Raw genomic sequence first — 23716 nt, forward strand, 5'->3', positions numbered from 1 at the left:
GGCCACGCTGGAGCGACTAGAAGTAGTATTCCTCCTTTTTGTTTGAACTTCCGTAGTACCCTGGGCAGTAGTGACACTGGAAGGAACACATAGGGCAGCCGAAAGTTCCATGGAATTGCCAGTGCGTCCACGAACGCTGCTTGAGGATCCATGGTTCTTGATCCAAAGACCGGAACTTTGTGATTGTGTCGAGACGCCATCAGGTCTACATCTGGTATGCCCCATTTGTCCACTAGGAGTTGAAAGACTTCCTGATGAAGACTCCACTCTCTGGCATGCACGTCCTTCTGACTGAGGAAATCCGCTTCCCAGTTGAGGATTCCGGAATGAACACTGATGATATTGCTGGCAGATGGCGTTCCGCCCAACAAACGATTTTTGACACTTCCATCATTGCCATGAGGCTTCGAGTGCCTCCTTGATGGCTTATGTATGCCACCGTGGTGGCGTTGTCTGACCGTACTTGAACAGGCCTGTTCTTTAACAGAGGCAGGACGAGAGACAAAGCATTGAACACTGCCCGCAATAACAGAATGTTTATCAGGAGGAGTGATTCCTCCTGGTCCACCGACCCTGCAAAGAGTGTTGCTCCAACACCGCGCCCCAGCCCCTCAGACTGGCATCCGTAGTCAGTAAGACCCAGTTGGGGATCCAGAAGGGATGGCTCCTGTTGAACTACTTGTCCTGTAGCCACCAGGTCAGCGATAGACGAACCTCCGGAGTCAAAATCATGTGAGACCTGATCCGATAAGGTAGGCTATCCCATTTGGAAAGGATTAACCTCTGCAAAAGAGCGGGAATTAAATTGAGCATACTCTACCATGTCGAAAGCAGACACCATCATTCCTAGTACTTGCATCGCCGAGTGTATCAACACTCTTGGGCGAGAGAGGAAGTATCCTATTCTGTCCTGAAGCTTCAGAACCTTCTCTGGAGACAGAAACAGCCATTGACTGTGTGTGTCCAGCAGTGCCCCCAGGTGCACCATGCTCCGAGCAGGGACCAGCGAGGACTTCATCCAGTTGATGAGCCATCTGTGGGGTTGTAGGAAGTTTACAGTCAGTTGCAGACGATTGAGGAGTTTGCAAGGATCAGAGTCATCCAGATACGGCAGGATCTTTACTCCTTAGCGACGGAGATGAGCCCTCATCACGGCCATAACCTTGGTGAAGATCCGAGGGGCCGTGGCCAGTCCAAACGGCAGACCCTGGAAAAGATAGTGAAGGTTGCCAATAGCAAACTGCAGATATTGCTGACGCGATATGGCAATAGGTATATGCAGGTAAGCATCTTGTATATCCAGGGATACCATATAATCTCCGGGTTCCATGGCCAGTACAACTGAGCGCAGTGTTTCCATACAGAACTTGGATGCTCTCACAAACTTGTTCCGTGATTTGAGGTTGAGTATAGGCCGGAAAGAGCCATTGAGTTCGGTACTAGAAACAGGGTCGAATATAGTATCCTCTGCCTCTCTGGGATAGAGGTACCGGCACTACCACTCCTGTATCCAAGAGGGAACTCACAACCATTTGTAGAGCTTGGGCCTGTAACGGATCCAAAGGGATAACAGTTGTGGAGAACTGGCGAGGGGGATGCCTCTTGAAAGAACTTCTCGCACCCATGCATCTGAAGTGGTCTTTAACCAGACCTGGTTGAATCACAGAAGTCAGCCTCACACCCTGGGATCCCCCAGGGGGAGGCTTGTCCGATCATGCAACAGGCTTGTCGTGTTTAGAAGCAGGCTGATGGGATGACCAGGATTGTTTAGCCTTGGGCTTTGTGGTTTTGGAAGCACGAGATTGTCTCGGGTATGCCTGACATTTAGCTTTCCCTTGAGGCCGAAAGGAGCGAAAAGTGGTACCTTTTGCCTTCTGTGCAGAAGGAGTAGTGTTAGGGAGAAAGGCAGTCTTAGCAGCCGCAAAGTCAGCCACAAATTTATTGGGGATCAGTACGTAATCCCGCTGGACGGGATCCCGGCGGTCGAAATACCGACGCCGGAATCCAGACCACACAATCCCGACAGGGGTGGCGAGCGGAACGCAGCCCCTTGCGGGCATGGTGCCTCGCTGCGCTCGGCACACTATTATATTCTCCCTCTATTGGTGTCGTGGACACCCATGGAGGGAGAATATGTCGGGATTGTGGCGGTCGGGATTCCGGCATCGGTATTTCGACCGCCAGGATCCCGTCCAGCGGGATGTTGACCACATCCCATTTATTGAGGTCTTCCCCAAACAGGATGTCTCCCTTAAAAGAGAGTACCTCCAAGGTCTTTTTGGAGTCCGGGTCCACCTTCCATGACCTCAACCACAGAATACAACGAGCCAGGATGGACGTAGTCGATGCCTTGGCCGCCAACACACCTGCCTCAGAGGACGCCTCCTGAATGTAATAGGCAGCGGTGGTCATGTGAGACAGGTACTGTCTGGCAATGTCAGATATATCCTGAGGCAGCTCTTCCTCTAATGCCTGAACCCATGCTTCAATTCCTTTTCGCAGCCCAAAAGGCTGATATAGTGGGTCTATGTACAGCACCTGTAAGGAAGTAAATAGACTTCAGGCATCCTTCCACACGCTTATCTGTCGGTTCCTTCAGTGAGGCAACAGTGGTGACAGGCAGAGTAGACGACATCACTAGACGGGTGACATGGGAATCCACCGGTGGTGAATTTTCCCACTTGTTTCACAACTCTGTAAGGAGATGATTGCGAGCTACCATCCTTTTTGACAGGTAGAATTTAATTCCCGGAAAAGACCAGGGTTCTTGTCGTATGTCCACTAGATAGTCAGAAGTAAATAACTTTTTAGTTACCTTCTGACGTTCAAACCTATCAGGTTTCTTAGACACCGTAGTGGAATCCTCGTCATCATCAGTGATTTGTAGGATCTGCTTAAGAGCAACCACTAAGTTAGGGACATCAACCTGAGTAGTGGATTCCTCATCAGAAGCAGCTGTGTCAGTGTCTGACGAGACAGTATACTCCCCATCCTCATCAGAAGACTCTTCTGAGAGATTAGTGGTTTGTGAGGAGGAAGTAGCCTGCTTCGATGAACCAGTGACACGAGAGTGACTTGGGGCAGTTTCATGTCTAACCAAGGAGTGACTCCATTGCTGCAACTGCGTAGACAAATTATCTGTCCAAGGCGGATTTACCATAGGGACAATGGGGGTCATTTCTGACCTGATCGCACGCTGCCGTTTTTCTCAGCGCAGCGATCAGGTCACTACTGTGCATGCGTATGTACAGCAATGCGCAGGCGCGTCGCACGGGTACAAAGTGGATCGTTGCTGAGCGATGGATTTAACGAAGAATCCATTCACACAGCTGATCGAAAGGAGATTGACAGGAAGAAGGCTTTATGAGTGTCAACTGACCGTTTTCTGGGAGTGTTTGGGAAAACGCAGGCGTGTCCAAGCGTTTGCAGGTCGGGTGTCTGAAGTCAATTCCGGGACCAGACAGGCTGAAGTGATCGCAAGGGCTGAGTAAGTTCAGACCTACTCAGAAACTGCACAAAATGTTTTTGCAGAGCTCGGCTGCACAGGCGTTCGCACACTTGCAAAGCAAAAATACACTCCCCTATAGGCGGCGACTATCTGATCGCAGCGCTGCAAAAATAAGATTTTACTCACCGGTAAATCTATTTCTCGTAGTCCGTAGTGGATGCTGGGGACTCCGTAAGGACCATGGGGAATAGACGGGCTCCGCAGGAGACTGGGCACTCTAAGAAAGATTTAGTACTACTGGTGTGCACTGGCTCCTCCCTCTATGCCCCTCCTCCAGACCTCAGTTAAGGAAACTGTGCCCGGAAGAGCTGACATTACAAGGAAAGGATTTTGGAACCCAGGGTAAGACTCATACCAGCCACACCAATCACACCGTATAACTTGTGATAAACATACCCAGTTAACAGTATGAACAAACAACAGAGCATCAACCAATGGATGCCAACATAACATAACCCTTTATTAAGCAATAACTATATACACGTATTGCAGAAAGTCCGCACTTGGGACGGGCGCCCAGCATCCACTACGGACTACGAGAAATAGATTTACCGGTGAGTAAAATCTTATTTTCTCCAACGTCCTAGTGGATGCTGGGGACTCCGTAAGGACCATGGGGATTATACCAAAGCTCCCAAACGGGCGGGAGAGTGCGGATTACTCTGCAGCACCGAATGGGCAAACTCTAGGTCCTCCTCAGCCAGGGTATCAAACTTGTAGAATTTAGCAAATGTGTTTGACCCCGACCAAGTAGCTGCTCGGCAAAGTTGTAGAGCCGAGACCCCTCGGGCAGCCGCCCAAGAAGAGCCCACCTTCCTCGTGGAATGGGCTTTCACTGATTTAGGATGCGGCAGTCCAGCCGCAGAATGTGCAAGCTGAATCGTACTACAGATCCAGCGAGCAATAGTCTGCTTTGAAGCAGGAGCACCCAGCTTGTTGGGTGCATACAGGATAAACAACGAGTCAGTTTTCCTGACACTAGCTGTCCTGGAAACATAAATTCTCAGGGCCCTGACTACGTCCAACAACTTGGAAGCCTCCAAGTCTTTAGTAGCCGCAGGCACCACGATAGGTTGGTTCAAATGAAAGGCTGATACCACCTTAGGGAGAAACTGGGGACGAGTCCTCAATTCTGCCCTATCCATATGGAAAATCAGATAAGGGCTTTTACATGACAAAGCCGCCAATTCTGACACACGCCTGGCAGAAGCAAAGGCCAACAGCATGACCACTTTCCACGTGAGATATTTTAATTCCACGGTTTTAAGTGGCTCAAACCAATGTGACTTTAGGAAATCCAACACCACGTTGAGATCCCAAGGTGCCACTGGAGGCACAAAAGGGGGCTGAATATGCAGCACTCCCTTAACAAAAGTCTGAACTTCAGGTAGTGAAGCCAGTTCTCTCTGGAAGAAATCGATAAAGCCGAAATCTGGACCTTAATGGAACCCAAATTTTAGGCCCATAGTCACCCCTGACTGTAGGAAGTGCAGAAAACGGCCAAGCTGAAATTCCTCCGTTGGGGCCTTCCTGGCCTCACACCACGCAACATATTTTCGCCAAATGCGGTGATAATGGTTTGCGGTCACTTCTTTCCTAGCTTTAATCAGCGTAGGAATGACTTCCTCCGGAATGCCCTTTTCCTTCAGGATCCGGCGTTCAACCGCCATGCCGTCAAACGCAGCAGCGGTAAGTCTTGGAACAGACAGGGCCCCTGCTGCAGCAGGTCCTGTCTGAGCGGCAGAGGCCATGGGTCCTCTGAGATCATCTCTTGAAGTTCCGGGTACCAAGCTCTTCTTGGCCAATCCGGAACAATGAGTATAGTTCTTACTCCTCTTCTCCTTATTATCCTCAGTACCTTGGGTAGGAGAGGAAGAGGAGGGAACACATAAACCGACCGGTACACCCACGGGTGTCACTAGAGCGTCCACAGCTATCGCCTGAGGATCTCTCGACCTGGCGCAATATCTTTCTAGCTTTTTGTTTAGGCGGGACGCCATCATGTCCACCTGTGGCCTTTCCCAACGGTTTACAATTATTTGGAAGACTTCTGGATGAAGTCCCCACTCTCCCGGGTGGAGGTCGTGCCTGCTGAGGAAGTCTGCTTCCAAGTTGTCCACTCCCGGAATGAACACTGCTGACAGTGCTAACACGTGATTTTCCGCCCATCGGAGAATCCTTGTGGCTTCTGCCATCGCCGTCCTACTTCTTGTGCCGCCCTGTCGGTTTACATGGGCGACTGCCGTGATGTTGTCTGACTGGATCAGTACCGGCTGGTTTTGAAGCAGGGGTTTTGCCTGACTTAGGGTATTGTAAATGGCCCTCAGTTCCAGAATATTTATGTGTAGGGAAGTCTCCTGACTTGACCATAGTCCTTGGAAGTTTCTTCCCTGTGTGACTGCCCCCCAGCCTCGAAGGCCGGCATCCGTGGTCACCAGGACCCAGTCCTGTATGCCGAATCTGCGGCCCTCTTGAAGATGAGCACTTTGCAGCCACCACAGCAGAGACACCCTGGTCCTTGGAGACAGGGTTATCAGCCGATGCATCTAAAGATGCGATCCGGACCACTTGTCCAACAGGTCCCACTGAAAGGTTCTTGCATGGAACCTGCCGAATGGAATTGCTTCGTAGGAAGCTACCATTTTTCCCAGGACTCGCGTGCAGTGATGCACCGACACCTGTTTTGGTTTTAGGAGGCCTCTGACTAGAGATGACAGCTCCTTGGCCTTCTCCTCCGGGAAAAACACTTTTTTCTGTTCTGTGTCCAGAACCATCCCCAGGAACAGTAGACGTGTCGTAGGGACCAGCTGTGACTTTGGAATATTTAGAATCCAACCGTGCTGTTGTAGCACCTCCCGAGATAGTGCTACCCCGACCAACAACTGCTCCCTGGACCTCGCCTTTATCAGGAGATCGTCCAAGTACAGGATAATTAAAACTCCCTTTTTTCGAAGGAGTATCATCATTTCGGCCATTACCTTGGTAAATACCCTCGGTGCCGTGGACAGACCAAACGGCAACGTCTGGAATTGGTAATGACAATCCTGTACCACAAATCTGAGGTACTCCTGGTGAGGATGGTAAATGGGGACATGCAAGTAAGCATCCTTGATGTCCAGTGATACCATGTAATCCCCCTCGTCCAGGCTTGCAATATCCGCCCTGAGCGATTCCATCTTGAACTTGAATTTTTTTATATATGTGATCAAGGATTTCAAATTTAAAATGGGTCTCACCGAACCGTCCGGTTTCGGTACCAAACACATTGTGGAATAGTAACCCCGTCCTTGTTGAAGGAGGGGCACCTTGACTATCACCTGCTGGGAATACAGCTTGTGTATTGCCTCTAACACTGCCTCCCTGCCTGAGGGAGTTGTAGGCAAGGCAGATTTGAGGAAACGGCGGGGGGGAGACGTCTCGAATTCCAGCTTGTACCCCTGAGATACTACTTGAAGGATCCAGGGATCCACCCGTGAGCGAGCCCACTGATTGCTGAAGTTTTTGAGACGGGCCCCCACCATACCTGGCTCCGCCTGTGGAGCCCCAGCGTCATGCGGCGGACTTGGAGGAAGCGGGGGAGGACTTTTGCTCCTGGGAACTGGCTGTATGCTGCAGCTTTTTCCCTCTACCTCTGCCTCTGGGTAGAAAGGACGCGCCTTTAACCCGCTTGCCCTTATTGGGCCGAAAGGACTGTACCTGATAATACGGTGCTTTCTTTGGCTGTGAGGGAACATGGGGTAAAAATGCTGTCTTCCCAGCTGTTGCTGTGGAAACGAGGTCCGAGAGACCATCCCCGAACAACTCCTCACCCTTATAAGGCAAAACTTCCATGTGCCTTTTAGAATCTGCATCACCTGTCCACTGCAGAGTCCATAACCCTCTCCTGGCAGAAATGGACATTGCACTTATTTTAGATGCCAGACGGCAAATATCCCTCTGTGCATCTCTCATGTATAAGACTGCGTCTTTAATATGCTCTACGGTTAGCAATATAGTATCTCTGTCTAGGGTATCAATATTTTCCGACAGGGAATCTGACCACGCAGCTGCAGCACTGCACATCCATGCTGAAGCAATAGCTGGTCTCAGTATAATACCTGTGTGTGTATATACAGACTTCAGGATAGCCTCCTGCTTTCTATCAGCAGATTCCTTCAGGGCGGCCGTATCCGGAGACGGTAGTGCCACCTTCTTTGACAAGCGTGTAAGCGCTTTATCCACCCTAGGGGATGTTTCCCAACGTGACCTATCCTCTGGCGGGAAAGGGTACGCCATTAGTAACCTCTTAGAAATTACCAGTTTCTTATCGGGGGAAACCACGCTTCTTCACACACTTCATTTAATTCCTCAGATGGAGGAAAAAATAAGAATTTACTTACCGATAATTCTATTTCTCATAGTCCGTAGTGGATGCTGGGAACTCCGAAAGGACCATGGGGAATAGCGGCTCCGCAGGAGACAGGGCACAAAAGTAAAAGCTTTAGGACTACCTGGTGTGCACTGGCTCCTCCCCCTATGACCCTCCTCCAAGCCTCCGTTAGGATACTGTGCCCGGACGAGCGTACACAATAAGGAAGGATTTTGAATCCCGGGTAAGACTCATACCAGCCACACCAATCACACCGTACAACTTGTGATCTGAACCCAGTTAACAGCATGATAACAGAGGAGCCTCTGAAAAGATGGCTCACAACAATAATAACCCGATTTTTGTAACAATAACTATGTACAAGTATTGCAGACAATCCGCACTTGGGATGGGCGCCCAGCATCCACTACAGACTATGAGAAATAGAATTATCGGTAAGTAAATTCTTATTTTCTCTGACGTCTTAGTGGATGCTGGGAACTCCGAAAGGACCATGGGGATTATACCAAAGCTCCCAAACGGGCGGGAGAGTGCGGATGACTCTGCAGCACCGAATGAGAGAACTCCAGGTCCTCCTCAGCCAGGGTATCAAATTTGTAGAATTTAGCAAACGTGTTTGCCCCTGACCAAGTAGCTGCTCGGCAAAGTTGTAAAGCCGAGACCCCTCGGGCAGCCGCCCAAGATGAGCCCACTTTCCGTGTGGAATGGGCTTTTACAGATTTTGGCTGTGGCAGGCCTGCCACAGAATGTGCAAGCTGAATTGTACTACAAATCCAACGAGCAATAGTCTGCTTAGAAGCAGGAGCACCCAGCTTGTTGGGTGCATACAGGATAAACAGCGAGTCAGATTTTTTGACTCCAGCCGTCCTGGAAACATATATTTTCAGGGCCCTGACTACGTCCAGCAACTTGGAATCCTCCAAGTCCCTAGTAGCCGCAGGTACCACAATAGGCTGGTTTAAGTGAAACGCTGAAACCACCTTAGGGAGAAATTGAGGACGAGTCCTCAATTCTGCCCTGTCCGTATGAAAAATTAGGTAAGGGCTTTTGTAGGATAAAGCCGCCAATTCTGAGACATGCCTGGCTGAAGCCAGGGCTAACAGCATTACCACTTTCCATGTGAGATATTTTAAGTCCACAGTGGTGAGTGGTTCAAACCAATGTGATTTTAGGAACCCCAAAACTACATTGAGATCCCAAGGTGCCACTGGAGGCACAAAAGGAGGCTGTATATGCAGTACCCCCTTGACAAACGTCTGAAGCTAGTTCTTTCTGGAAGAATATCGACAGGGCCGAAATTTGAACCTTAATGGACCCTAATTTTAGGCCCATAGACAGTCCTGTTTGCAGGAAATGCGATCGAACACTTGCAAAGCGAAAATACACTCCCCCGTGGGCGCTGAATATGCATTTGCACGGCTGCAAAAAGTAGCTAGCGAGCGATCAACTCGGAATGAGGGCCACAGTACACAAACACCAGCGAATAAGTCCGGTATTATACGACTGAGCCCGCAGTACACAACACCAGCGAATAGATCCGGTATTAGGTGACTGAGTACACAGTAGAGTACGCTTTAATCGGTAAATACTGTGAAGCACTATATATGGACCCTGACGCACCTAGTCCCTTAGGGCACAGAATACAGTGATAGATATAGCTGGGAAACACTGAAAGTGAAATCCACACAGCAGATACAGGCACACACAGTCACAATGCAGAAAAAATAAGATTTTACTCACCGGTAAATCTATTTCTCGTAGTCCGTAGTGGATGCTGGGACTCCGTAAGGACCATGGGGAATAGCGGCCACTGGAGGCACAAAAGGTGGCTGAATATGCAGCACTCCCTTGACAAAAGTCTGAACTTCAGGGAGTGAAGCCAGTTCTCTCTGGAAGAAAATCGATAGAGCCGAAATCTGGACCTTAATGGAACCCAATTTTAGGCCCATAGTCACCCCTGACTGTAGGAAGTGCAGAAAACGGCCCAGCTGAAATTCCTCTGTTGGGGCCTTCCTGGCCTCACACCACGCAACATATTTTCGCCAAATGCGGTGATAATGGTTTGCGGTCACTTCTTTCCTAGCTTTAATCAGCGTAGGAATGACTTCCTCCGGAATGCCCTTCTCCTTCAGGATCCGGTGTTCAACCGCCATGCCGTCAAACGCAGCCGCTGTAAGTCTTGGAACAGACAGGGCCCCTGCTGCAGCAGGTCCTGTCTGAGCGGCAGAGGCCATGGGCCCTCTGAGATCATTTCTTGAAGTTCCGGGTACCAAGCTCTTCTTGGCCAATCCGGAACAATGAGTACAGTTCTTACTCCTCTTCTCCTTATTATCCTCAGTACCTTTGGTATGAGAGGAAGAGGAGGGAACACATAAACCGACCGGTACACCCACGGTGTCACTAGAGCGTCCACAGCTATCGCCTGAGGGTCTCTCGACCTGGCGCAATATCTTTCTAGCTTTTTGTTTAGGCGGGACGCCATCATGTCCACCTGTGGCCTTTCCCAACGGTTTACAATCCGTTGGAAGACTTCCGGATGAAGTCCCCACTCTCCCGGGTGGAGGTCGTGTCTGCTGAGGAAGTCTGCTTCCCAGTTGTCAACTCCCGGAATGAACACTGCTGACAGTGCTAACACGTGATTTTCCGCCCATCGGAGAATCCTTGTGGCTTCTGCCATCGCCGTCCTGCTTCTTGTGCCGCCCTGTCGGTTTACATGGGTGACTGCCGTGATGTTGTCTGACTGGATCAGTACCGGCTGGTTTTGAAGCAGGGGTTTTGCCTGACTTAGGGCATTGTAAATGGCCCTTAGTTCCAGGATATTTATGTGAAGTGACGTTTCCATGCTTGACCACAAGCCCTGGAAATTTCTTCCCTGTGTGACTGCTCCCCAGCCTCTCAGGCTGGCATCCGTGGTCACCAGGACCCAGTCCTGAATGCCGAATCTGCGGCCCTCTAGAAGATGAGCACTCTGCAACCACCACAGGAGAAACACCCTTGTCCTTGGAGACAGGGTTATCCGCTGATGCATTTGAAGATGCAATCCGGACCATTTGTCCAGCAGATCCCACTGAAAAGTTCTTGCGTGGAATCTGCCGAATGGAATCGCTTCGTAAGAAGCCACCATTTTTCCCAGGACCCTTGTGCATTGATGCACTGACACTTGGCCTGGTTTTAGGAGGTTCCTGACTAGGTCGGATAACTCCCTGGCTTTCTCCTCCGGGAGAAACACCTTTTTCTGGACTGTGTCCAGAATCATCCCTAGGAACAGCAGACGTGTCGTCGGAATCAGCTGCGATTTTGGAATATTTAGAATCCACCCGTGCTGTCGTAGTACTACTTGAGATAGTGCTACTCCGACCTCTAACTGTTCTCTGGACCTTGCCCTTATCAGGAGATCGTCCAAGTAAGGGATAATTAAGACGCCTTTTCTTCGAAGAAGAATCATCATTTCGGCCATTACCTTGGTAAAGACCCGGGGTGCCGTGGACAATCCAAACGGCAGCGTCTGAAACTGATAGTGACAGTTCTGTACCACAAACCTGAGGTACCCTTGGTGAGAAGGGCAAATTTGGACATGGAGGTAAGCATCCTTGATGTCCAGAGACACCATATAGTCCCCTTCTTCCAGGTTCGCTATCACTGCTCTGAGTGACTCCATCTTGAACTTGAACCTTTTTATGTAAGTGTTCAAGGATTTCAGATTTAAAATAGGTCTCACCGAGCCGTCCGGCTTCGGTACCACAAACAGCGTGGAATAATACCCCTTTCCCTGTTGTAGGAGGGGTACCTTGATTATCACCTGCTGGGAATACAGCTTGTGAATGGCTTCCAATACCGCCTCCCTGTCGGAGGGAGACGTTGGTAAAGCAGACTTCAGGAACCGGCGAGGGGGAGACGTCTCGAATTCCAATTTGTACCCCTGAGATACTACCTGCAGGATCCAGGGGTCCACTTGCGAGTGAGCCCACTGCGCGCTGAAATTCTTGAGACGGGCCCCCACCGTGCCTGAGTCCGCTTGTAAGGCCCCAGCGTCATGCTGAGGACTTGGCAGAAGCGGGGGAGGGCTTCTGTTCCTGGGAAAAGGCTGCCTGCTGCAGTCTTTTTCCCCTTCCTCTGCCCCGGGGCAGATATGAGTGGCCTTTTGCCCGCTTGCCCTTATGGGGACGAAAGGACTGAGCCTGGAATGACGGTGTCTTTTTCTGCTGAGAGGTGACCTGGGGTAAAAAGGTGGATTTCCCAGCCGTTGCCGTGGCCACCAGGTCCGATAGACCGACCCCGAATAACTCCTCCCCTTTATACGGCAATACTTCCATATGCCGTTTGGAATCCGCATCACCTGACCACTGTCGCTTCCATAACCCTCTTCTGGCAGAAATGGACAGCGCACATACTCTTGATGCCAGAGTGCAAATATCCCTCTGTGCATCTCGCATATATAGAAATGCATCCTTTAAATGCTCTATAGTCAATAATATACTGTCCCTGTCCAGGGTATCAATATTTTCAGTCAGGGAATCCGACCAAGCCACCCCAGCACTGCACATCCAGGCTGAGGCGATTGCTGGTCGCAGTATAATACCAGTATGTGTGTATATACTTTTTAGGATATTTTCCAGCTTCCTATCAGCTGGTTCCTTGAGGGCGGCCGTATCAGGAGACGGTAACGCCACTTGTTTTGATAAGCGTGTGAGCGCCTTATCTACCCTAGGGGGTGTTTCCCAACGCGCCCTAACCTCTGGTGGGAAAGGGTATAATGCCAATAATTTTTTAGAAATTAGCAGTTTTTTATCGGGGAAACCCACGCTTCATCACACACCTCATTTAATTCATCTGATTCAGGAAAAACTACGGGTAGTTTTTTCACACCCCACATAATACCCTTTTTTGTGGTACTTGTAGTATCAGAAATGTTCAAAACCTCCTTCATTGCCGTGATCATGTAACGTGTGGCCCTACTGGAAAATACGTTTGTTTCCTCACCGTCGACACTGGAGTCAGTGTCCGTGTCTGGGTCTGTGTCGACCATCTGAGGTAACGGGCGCTTTAGAGCCCCTGACGGTGTTTGAGACGCCTGTACAGGTAATAACTGATTTGCCGGCTGTCTCATGTCGTCAACAGTCTTTTGTAAAGTGCTGACACTATCACGTAATTCCTTCCATAAGACCATCTAGTCAGGTGTCGACTCCCTAGGGGGTGACATCACTATTACAGGCAATTGCTCCGCCTCCATACCATTTTCCTCCTCATACATGTCGACACAACGTACCGACACACAGCACACACACAGGGAATGCTCTGATAGAGGACAGGACCCCACTAGCCCTTTGGGGAGACAGAGGGAGAGTTTGCCAGCACACACCAGAACGCTATATATATACACAGGGATAACCTTATATAAGTGTTTTTCCCTTATATAGCTGCTGTATAGATTTATCTGCCAAATTAGTGCCCCCCCTCTCTTGTTTTACCCTGTTTCTGTAGTGCAGGACTGCAGGGGAGAGTCAGGGAGCTTCCCTCCAACGGAGCTGTGAGGGAAAATGGCGCCAGTGTGCTGAGGAGATAGGCTCCGCCCCCTTCTCGGCGGCCTTTCTCCCGCTTTTTTAAGGAAAAATTGGCAGGGGTTAAATGCATCCATATAGCCCAGGAGCTATATGTGATGTATTTTTTGCCATCTAAGGTGTTTTTATTGCGTCTCAGGGCGCCCCCCCCCAGCGCCCTGCACCCTCAGTGACCGGAGTGTGAAGTGTGCTGAGAGCAATGGCGCACAGCTGCGGTGCTGTGCGCTACCTTATTGAAGACAGGACGTCTTCTGCCGCCGATTTTCCGGACCTCTTCAGTCTTCTGGCTCTGTAAGGGGGCCGGCGGCGCGGCTCTGGGACCCATCCATGGCTGGGCCTGTGATCGTCCCTCTGGAGCTAATGTCCAGTAGCCTAAGAAGCCCAATCCACTCTGCACGCAGGTAAGTTCGCTTCTTCTCCCCTTAGTCCAGGCCTGGCCAACCTGTGGCTCTCCAGATGTTGGGAAACTACACATCCCAGCATGCCCTGCCAGAGTTTTAGCATTCCCTAATAGAAAAACTGTGGCAAAGTATTATGGGACTTGTAGTTTTACAACAGCTGGAGAGCCACAGGTTGGCCAGGCCTGCCTTAGTCCCTCGGTGCAGTGAACCTGTTGCCAGCAGGATTCACTGAAAATAAAAAACCTATACTTAAACTTTTTTACTAAGCAGCTCAGGAGAGCCACCTAGTGTGCACCCTTCTTGTTCGGGCACAAAAATCTAACTAACTGAGGCTTGGAGGAGGGTCATAGGGGGAGGAGCCAGTGCACACCAGGTAGTCCTAAAGCTTTTACTTTTGTGCCCAGTCTCCTGCGGAGCCGCTATTCCCCATGGTCCTTTCGGAGTTCCCAGCATCCACTAGGACGTCAGAGAAACAACTGGTAGCTTTTTCTCTCCAAACATAATACCCTTTTTTGTGGTACCCGGGGTAACATCAGAAATATGCAACACATTTTTCATTGCCTCAATCATATAACGTGTGGCCCTATTGGAAGATACATTAGTCTCATCGTCGTCGACACTGGAGTCAGTATCCGTGTCGACATCAGTGTCTGCCATCTGAGGTAGCGGGCGTTTTAAAGCCCCTGATGGCTTTTGAGACGCCTGGGCAGGCACAGGCTGAGAAGCCGGCTGTCCCATATTTGGTATGTCGTCAAACCTTTTATGCAAGGAGTCGACACTGTCGCGTAATTCCTTCCACAGAACCATCCACTCAGGTGTCGACCCCGCAGGGGGTGACATCACATTTATCGGCATTTGCTCCGCCTCCACATAAGCCTCCTCATCAAACATGTCGACACAGCCGTACCGACACACCGCATACACACAGGGAATGCTCTGACAGAGGACAGGACCCCACAAAGCCCTTTGGGGAGACAGAGAGAGAGTATGCCAGCACACACCAGAGCGCTATATAACACAGGGATCCCACTATAAATGAGTGTTTTTTCCCTTATAGCTGCTTATATTATATATACTGCGCCTAAATTTAGTGCCCCCCCTCTCTTTTTTACCCTTATGTAGCTTGACACTGCAGGGGAGAGCCTGGGAGCGTCCTTCCAGCGGAGCTGTGAGGGAAAAATGGCGCCAGTGTGCTGAGGGAGATAGCCCCGCCCCTTTTCCGGCGGACTTCTCCCGCTTTTTCTGGAATTCTGGCAGGGGTATTTTTACACCTATATAGCCTTCCTGACTATATATGGTGTAGATTTGCCAACCAAGGTGTATTATATTGCACTCAGGGGGGCCCCCCCCAGCGCACTGCACCCATCAGTGACCGGAGTGTGAGGTGTGCATGAGGAGCAATGGCGCACAGCTGCAGTGCTGTGCGCTACCTTGTTGAAGACAGAAGTCTTCTGCCGCCGATTTTCCGGAACACTTCTTGCTTCTGGCTCTGTAAGGGGGCCGGCGGCGCGGCTCCGGGACCGAACATCGAGGTCGGGTCCTGCGGTCGATCCCTCTGGAGCTAATGGTGTCCAGTAGCCTAAGAAGCCCAAGCTACCACCAGTTAGGTAGGTTCGCTTCTTCTCCCCTTAGTCCCTCGCTGCAGTGAGTCTGTTGCCAGCAGATCTCACTGTAAAATAAAAAACCTAAAATATACTTTCTTTCTAGGAGCTCAGGAGAGCCCCTAGTGTGCATCCAGCTCAGCCGGGCACAAGATTCTAACTGAAGTCTGGAGGAGGGTCATAGTGGGAGGAGCCAGTGCACACCAGTTAGACCTAAAGCTTTCTTTATAGTTGTGCCCAGTCTCCTGCGGAGCCGCTATTCCCCATGGTCCTTACGGAGTCCCAGCATCCACTTGGGACGTCAGAGAAATTATTTTAGTAAGACAATAAAACTGTACTGGACTAGTTATGTATATTATATATATATATATATATATATATATATATATATATATATATATATATATATATATATATATATATATAACAGTGCACGGTCTGAGACCGGATGTATATATCAGAATACTCAAAAAATATATTCTGGCACAGGTACACTTGTTCTTAACTAACACTGTCTTAATATCGACATGTAGAATACTTAAGTGCATGTAAAACCACGGCGCTAATGTACAGGCGAGTTTACAAAGGAGACCTTGCCCTGCAGTCCCGGAGACCAGTCGCATATATTTTAGAAAATGGCGCCCAGCGTCTCAGTCAGGGAGTGAGGGAGAGTGTTAGGCAGCTCCAGGGCAGGAACATCAGCAGTAGATGGTGCCCTGGGCCGGGGGAGAGGCTACAGGTCAAGCGCCGGTTCCCCTATGCTGGACTTCACCACCTGGTACTATGGAGTCTTATTAAAATGGATATTAGTATATCCGACCTGTACACCTATGCCCTGGTGGATATAGTGGGGTCCCTGCTAGGTTACAGTGTCCACGCCAGCGTCGCAGTCCGTCTCCCTAGACTGCGACAGGAACACAATTTAGTGGTGGGTCTCGCCTGGGGAACCCCCTTACCTCCTACCCGTAGAAGCCACGCGAACCAGGAGAGCATCTGCGACAGCGTGCCTAGAGCCGGAGAGTCTCCGCTGCGAGTACCCGGGAACAGGCCGCAGGAGTATGCAACGCCGATTGGGAGGTGATGGAGCTGCAACGCTGAAGTGTCACCATGACATATAGCGCTGACAGCTCAGTTTTGAAGAAATTTTCTGTCAGAAAAAGCTTTTTCAGGGCTGCCCAGTGCTGCCCTCCTGTTGGTGACTGCTTCTACAGGCACCAACTCAAAACGGAGCTCACAGTGCCTGGAGGCGGGGTTATAGAGGCGGCCCCACAATGCATCCTGGGATAGCCTAAAGCTTTAGCCTGTTGGTGCCTCTCTGGATCAAGATCCACTCTACACCCGATGTTTCCCTGTGGAAACCAATGTACCCTGCTGCAGAAAGATAGGCATAACACAACATACACACATCAATATGTTCATACCAAGTTGAGAAAACTATTCTAGTTTGTAGTCTTAACTTAGGGTTATCTAAAATGGCAAAAACATAACCACAGCATAAATAATGTCATTGAAAATAGGTTTCCTCCAATATCGGATAGCATCCCAATAAGTTACATTTGCTCAAAATAGGCTAGTTTAGTTAGAAGGAACTATGCAAGCAAAGATATTCTAATCAATATCCCAAGTACGGGCATGTTTGCAACACTTAGCAAATGGACAGACGTCAAGTGGTTCTAAGTCTTCAGTCATATTAGTTAAGATTAAGACTATGAAAATATCAACCCCCTTAATCAAATTACAAACTTTCAAGCATGTTGCTGAACCCAGTAGTATTACAGATCAGAAACAATATAGGATGTGCAATACAGGGAATACAGTTTCCTGTAGAAAAAATGCTTTATTTAGTAAACTGGCATTCCTCACAACCTACCATGAAATCATCTTCGCCTTTCACCCTCAAAAACTAAAGAATAAATAGAAAAAAAAAAAAGAATAGTTTATTATCCATCATTGGGTTTTAGAACAACATAGGGATGGGGACTAGAAAGGTTAGGAAGACTGGACTACCACAATGACTACTTAATGTGCTACTTACCTCGACTTCATCACTTTCATTTATGTCCTTATTATAACCTGAAGGTGGCGGAAAACCTTACATCGTGGAATGGTATCTGTCTCTCTGGTTGCCAGCTGCAAAAAAAACACAAGCCCATTTCAATTGCAATATTAACAAAAAATGTAGTTATAAAGTTGATAAAAATAAATTAATACAAAAAAAAAAAAAAAACATTACAGGTTTGGACAAATCACAATTATTACTGAGTCAAACATGACCACATTTCACATGAGGTTTCACTGAAATGTGTTTAGTTTTTGTTTTGTTTTTTGTTTTAACACCAGTAGATTAACAGCCTAAGGGGGGGATTTAATTAGCTGCAGTAATTTGCCGCGGGTAATTGATTCCCCGGGGCTATCCAATTAGCCATGTATCGCAACTGGCGGCATCTATTATCAGGAAAAAAAAATTCGGGTTCTCAGCAGGCTCCGAAAACAAAAATGCCTGAAAAAAAGCCAATTTTTGCCAATCCGAAAGCAAAAACACATAGGTCCGGGAAATTATCATGGTTTCTATATTCTAAATGTTTTTGCTCGAAAAATGTATTTATTTTTCCAGGCCCAAAAAACGGGGGCTTAGTAAATAGCCCAAAAACGAGATTTATGGTAAGAACTTACCATTGTTAAATCTCTTTCCGCAAGGTACACTGGGCTCCACAAGGATTAACATCGGGGTGTAGAGTAGAATCTTGATCCGAGGCACCAACAGGCTCAAAGCTTTGACCTTCTTCCCAAGATGCATAGCGCCGCCTCCTATATCACCCCGCCTCCGTGCACAGGAGCTCAGTTTTGTAGTTGGTGCCATGCAGTAAGCAGGCACATAACAGGGGGACTGCTCCAGCAGCCCTGAGAGAAGCTTTTAAAGAATATTGAAGACTTCAAGGGCTGCAGCAGAGACACTGTCTGTGTTAGATGTCAGTCAGACATCTCCTGCTGCAGCTCCATCACCTCCCCAAGCGGCGCTGCACACTCCCGTGCCCTGGTTGCCGGGTACCTACAGCGGAGGCTCCGGTTTTCTTCCAGGTTAGTCACACACACGACCGCTGCTCTCCCTGATCGCGTGGCCGCACTCAGGAAGGAGGGAAGAGGCCACCTCGACGGGAACCGTTGTAAATAGTCTCCCACCGGCCGCGCGCGCTGGCGTGGACACTGTGGTAGTACAGGGACCCCACTAGACCACCAGGGCATGGGCACAGGTCAATTTTCTCTCATAAAACCGCTTCATTAAGCCCCCAGAACCCGGTGGTGAAGTCCAGCAGGTGATAAGGCTTTGACCCGTAGCCCCTCCGCCAGCCCCAGGGCTCCATTTAGAGTAAATGTTCCCGCCCAATGCAGTAGCAGGTAAAAGAGACAACAATCGTTAGTAGCCACATACACCACACACTCACCACAGGAGAGGGTGTCAGCGGCTAATGTCATACCAACCCAAAGAAGCCAGGTGTGTCAGGGTGGGCGTCTTGTGGAGTCCAGTGTACCTCGCAGAAAGAGATTTAACAATGGTAAGTTCTTACCATAAATCTCGTTTTCTGATACGGGGTACACTGGGCTCCACAAGGATTAACATCGGGGATGCCCTAAAGCAATTCCTTATGGGAGGGGACGCACTGTAGCGGGCACAAGAAGCCGGCGTCCAAAGGAAGCATCCTGGGAGGCGGAAGTATCGAAGGCATAGAACCTTATGAACGTGTTCACCGAGGACCACGTAGCGGCCTTGCACAATTGTTCAAGGGTCGCACCACAGCGGACCGCCCAAGAAGGTCCAACCGACAGTAGAATGGGCCTTAATGGTAGCAGGTGCTAGAAGGTCTGCCTGTACATAAGCATGTGCAATCACCATTCTAATCCATCTGGCCAAGGTCTGCTTGTGAGCAGGACACCCACGTTTGTGAAAACCAAACAGTACAAAGAGAGAATCCGACTTCCTGATGGAGGCAGTTCTCTTCACGTAGATACGGAGAGCCCGTACTACATCTAAAGACCGTTCTTTGGAAGACAAATCAGGAGAGGCAAAGGCCGGAACCACAATCTCCTGATTAAGGTGGAAAGAAGACACCACCTTAGGTAAATACCCGGGACGTGTTCGAAGAACCGCCCGACCACGGTGGAAAATCAGATATGGTGACCTACAAGACAAGGCAAACAGATCAGACACCCGTCTAGCAGAGGCAATAGCCAACAGAAATAATACCTTAAGAGGAAGCCACTTAAGGTCTGCAGATTCAAGAGGCTCAAATGGAGACCCCTGCAACGCCTCCAGAACCACCGACAAGTCCCAAGGAGCCACCGGCGAGACATAAGGAGGTTGAATCCGCAACACACCCTGAATGAACGTATGCACATCAGTTAAGGTCACAATTTTTCTCTGAAACCAAACCAACAAAGCAGAAAAATAAGAATTTACTTACCGATAATTCTATTTCTCATAGTCCGTAGTGGATGCTGGGGACTCCGAAAGGACCATGGGGAATAGCGGCTCCGCAGGAGACTGGGCACAAAGTAAAAGCTTTAGGACTAGCTGGTGTGCACTGGCTCCTCCCCCTATGACCCTCCTCCAAGCCTCAGTTAGGATACTGTGCCCGGACGAGCATACACAATAAGGAAGGATTTTGAATCCCGGGTAAGACTCATACCAGCCACACCAATCACACCGTACAACTTGTGATCTGAACCCAGTTAACAGCATGATAACAGAAGGAGCCTCTGAAAAGATGGCTCACAACAACAATAACCCGATTTTTGTAACAATAACTATGTACAAGTAATGCAGACAATCCGCACTTGGGATGGGCGCCCAGCATCCACTACGGACTATGAGAAATAGAATTATCGGTAAGTAAATTCTTATTTTCTCTAACGTCCTAGTGGATGCTGGGGACTCCGAAAGGACCATGGGGATTATACCAAAGCTCCCAAACGGGCGGGAGAGTGCGGATGACTCTGCAGCACCGAATGAGAGAACTCCAGGTCCTCCTCAGCCAGGGTATCAAATTTGTAGAATTTAGCAAACGTGTTTGCCCCTGACCAAGTAGCTGCTCGGCAAAGTTGTAAAGCCGAGACCCCTCGGGCAGCCGCCCAAGATGAGCCCACTTTCCGTGTGGAATGGGCTTTTACAGATTTTGGCTGTGGCAGGCCTGCCACAGAATGTGCAAGCTGAATTGTACTACAAATCCAACGAGCAATCGTCTGCTTAGAAGCAGGAGCACCCAGCTTGCTGGGTGCATACAGGATAAACAGCGAATCAGATTTTCTGACTCCAGCCGTCCTGGAAACATATTTTCAGGGCCCTGACTACGTCCAGCAACTTGGAATCCTCCAAGTCCCTAGTAGCCGCAGGCACCACAATAGGCTGGTTTAAGTGAAATGCTGAAACCACCTTAGGAAGAAATTGAGGACGATTCCTCAATTCTGCCCTGTCCGTATGAAAAATTAGGTAAGGGCTTTTATAGGATAAAGCCGCCAATTCTGAGACACGCCTGGCTGAAGCCAGGGCTAACAGCATTACCACTTTCCATGTAAGATATTTTAAGTCCACAGTGGTGAGTGGTTCAAACCAATGTGATTTTAGGAATCCCAAAACTACATTGAGATCCCAAGGTGCCACTGGAGGCACAAAAGGAGGCTGTATATGCAGTACTCCCTTGACAAACGTCTGAACTTCAGGAACAGAAGCCAGTTCTTTTTGGAAGAATATTGACAGGGCCGAAATTTGAACCTTAATGGACCCTAATTTGAGGCCCATAGACAGTCCTGTTTGCAGGAAATACAGGAAACGACCCAGTTGAAATTCCTCTGTAGGGGCCTTCCTGGCCTCGCACCACGCAACATATTTACGCCAAATACGGTGATAATGTTGTATAGTTACATCCTTCCTGGCTTTGATCAGGGTAGGGATGACTTCATCCGGAATGCCTTTTTCCTTCAGGATCCGGCGTTCAACCGCCATGCCGTCAAACGCAGCCGCGGTAAGTCTTGGAACAGACATGGTCCCTGCTGGAGCAGGTCCTTTCTTAGAGGTAGAGGCCACGGGTCTTTCGTGAGCATCTCTTGAATTTCCGGGTACCAAGTCCTTCTTGGCCAATCCGGAGCCACGAGTATAGTCTTTACTCCTCTCCTTCTTATGATTCTCAGTACTTTTGGTATGAGAGGAAGAGGAGGGAACACATACACTGACTGGTACACCCACGGTGTTACCAGAGCGTCCACAGCTATTGCCTGAGGGTCCCTTGACCTGGCGCAATATCTGTCCAGTTTTTTGTTGAGGCGGGACGCCATCATGTCCACCTTTGGTTTTTCCCAACGGTTCACAATCATGTGGAAGACTTCTGGGTGAAGTCCCCACTCCCCCGGGTGAAGATCGTGTCTGCTGAGGAAGTCTGCTTCCCAGTTGTCCACTCCCGGAATGAACACTGCTGACAGTGCTATCACATGATTCTCCGCCCAGCGAAGAATCCTTGCCACTTCCATCATTGCCCTCCTGCTTCTTGTGCCGCCCTGTCTGTTTACGTGGACGACTGCCGTGATTTTGTCCGTCTGGATCAACACCGGCTGACCCTGAAGCAGAGGTCTTGCCTGACTTAGGGCATTGTAAATGGCCCTTAGTTCCAGGATATTTATGTGAAGTGACGTTTCCATGCTTGATCACAAGCCCTGGAAATTTCTTCCCTGTGTGACTGCTCCCCAGCCTCTCAGGCTGGCATCCGTGGTCACCAGGACCCAATCCTGAATGCCGAATCTGCGGCCCTCTAGGAGATGAGCACTCTGTAACCACCACAGGAGAGACACCCTTGTCCTTGGAGACAGGGTTATCCGCTGATGCATTTGAAGATGCGATCCGGACCATTTGTCCAGCAGATCCCACTGAAAAGTTCTTGCGTGGAATCTGCCGAATGGAATCGCTTCGTAAGAAGCCACCATCTTTCCCAGGACCCTTGTGCATTGATGTACTGACACTTGGCCTGGTCTTAGGAGGTTCCTGACTAGGTCGGATAACTCCTTGGCTTTCTCCTCCGGGAGAAACACCTTTTTCTGTACTGTGTCCAGAATCATCCCTAGGAACAGCAGACGTGTCGTCGGAATCAGCTGTGATTTTGGAATATTTAGAATCCATCCGTGCTGTCGTAGTACTACTTGAGATAGTGCTACTCCGACCTCTAACTGTTCTCTGGACCTTGCCCTTATCAGGAGATCGTCCAAGTAAGGGATAATTAAGACGCCTTTTCTTCGAAGAAGAATCATCATTTCAGCCATTACCTTGGTAAAGACCCGGGGTGCCGTGGACAATCCAAACGGCAGCGTCTGAAACTGATAGTGACAGTTCTGTACCACAAACCTGAGGTACCCTTGGTGAGAAGGGCAAATTGGGACATGGAGGTAAGCATCCTTGATGTCCAAAGACACCATATAGTCCCCTTCTTCCAGGTTCGCTATCACTGCTCTGAGTGACTCCATCTTGAATTTGAACCTTTGTATGTAAGTGTTCAAGGATTTCAGATTTAAAATAGGTCTCACCGAGCCGTCCGGCTTCGGTACCACAAACAGCGTGGAATAATACCCCTTTCCCTGTTGTAGGAGGGGTACCTTGATTATCACCTGCTGGGAATACAGCTTGTGAATGGCTTCCAATACCGCCTCCCTGTCGGAGGGAGACGTTGGTAAAGCAGACTTCAGGAACCGGCGAGGGGGAGACGTCTCGAATTCCAATTTGTACCCCTGAGATACTACCTGCAGGATCCAGGGGTCCACTTGCGAGTGAGCCCACTGCGCGCTGAAATTCTTGAGACGGGCCCCCACCGTGCCCGAGTCCGCTTTTAAGGCCCCAGCGTCATGCTGAGAACTTGGCAGAAGCGGGGGAGGGCTTCTGTTCCTGGGAAGAGGCTGCCTGCTGCAGTCTTTTTCCCCTTCCTCTGCCCCGGGGCAGATATGAGTGGCCTTTTGCCCGCTTGCCCTTATGGGGACGAAAGGACTGAGCCTGAAAAGACGGTATCTTTTTCTGCTGCGAGGTGACTTGGGGTAAAAAGGTGGATTTTCCAGCCGTTGCCGTGGCCACCAGGTCCGATAGACCGACCCCAAATAACTCCTCCCCTTTATACGGCAATACTTCCATATGCCGTTTGGAATCCGCATCCCCTGACCACTGTCGCGTCCATAACCCTCTTCTGGCAGAAATGGACATCGCACTTACTCTTGATGCCAGAGTGCAAATATCCCTCTGTGCATCTCGCATA

The 23716-nt window shown here is 49.5% G+C and overlaps 1 protein-coding gene across 1 annotated transcript in view; it reads right to left on the reverse strand.

The window, feature by feature from the left end:
- The window catches only part of FMR1 (fragile X messenger ribonucleoprotein 1), a 264048-nt gene that overhangs the window by 191269 nt on the left and 49063 nt on the right, over positions 1-23716 (reverse strand). Inside the window, 2 exon segments of the mRNA XM_063937403.1 lie at positions 17473-17526; positions 17528-17567. Coding sequence (XP_063793473.1) covers positions 17473-17526; positions 17528-17567 — 94 coding nt within the window.

Source organism: Pseudophryne corroboree, chromosome 8 (genome assembly GCF_028390025.1).
Source record: "Pseudophryne corroboree isolate aPseCor3 chromosome 8, aPseCor3.hap2, whole genome shotgun sequence".
Classification (NCBI taxonomy): Eukaryota; Metazoa; Chordata; class Amphibia; order Anura; family Myobatrachidae; genus Pseudophryne; species Pseudophryne corroboree.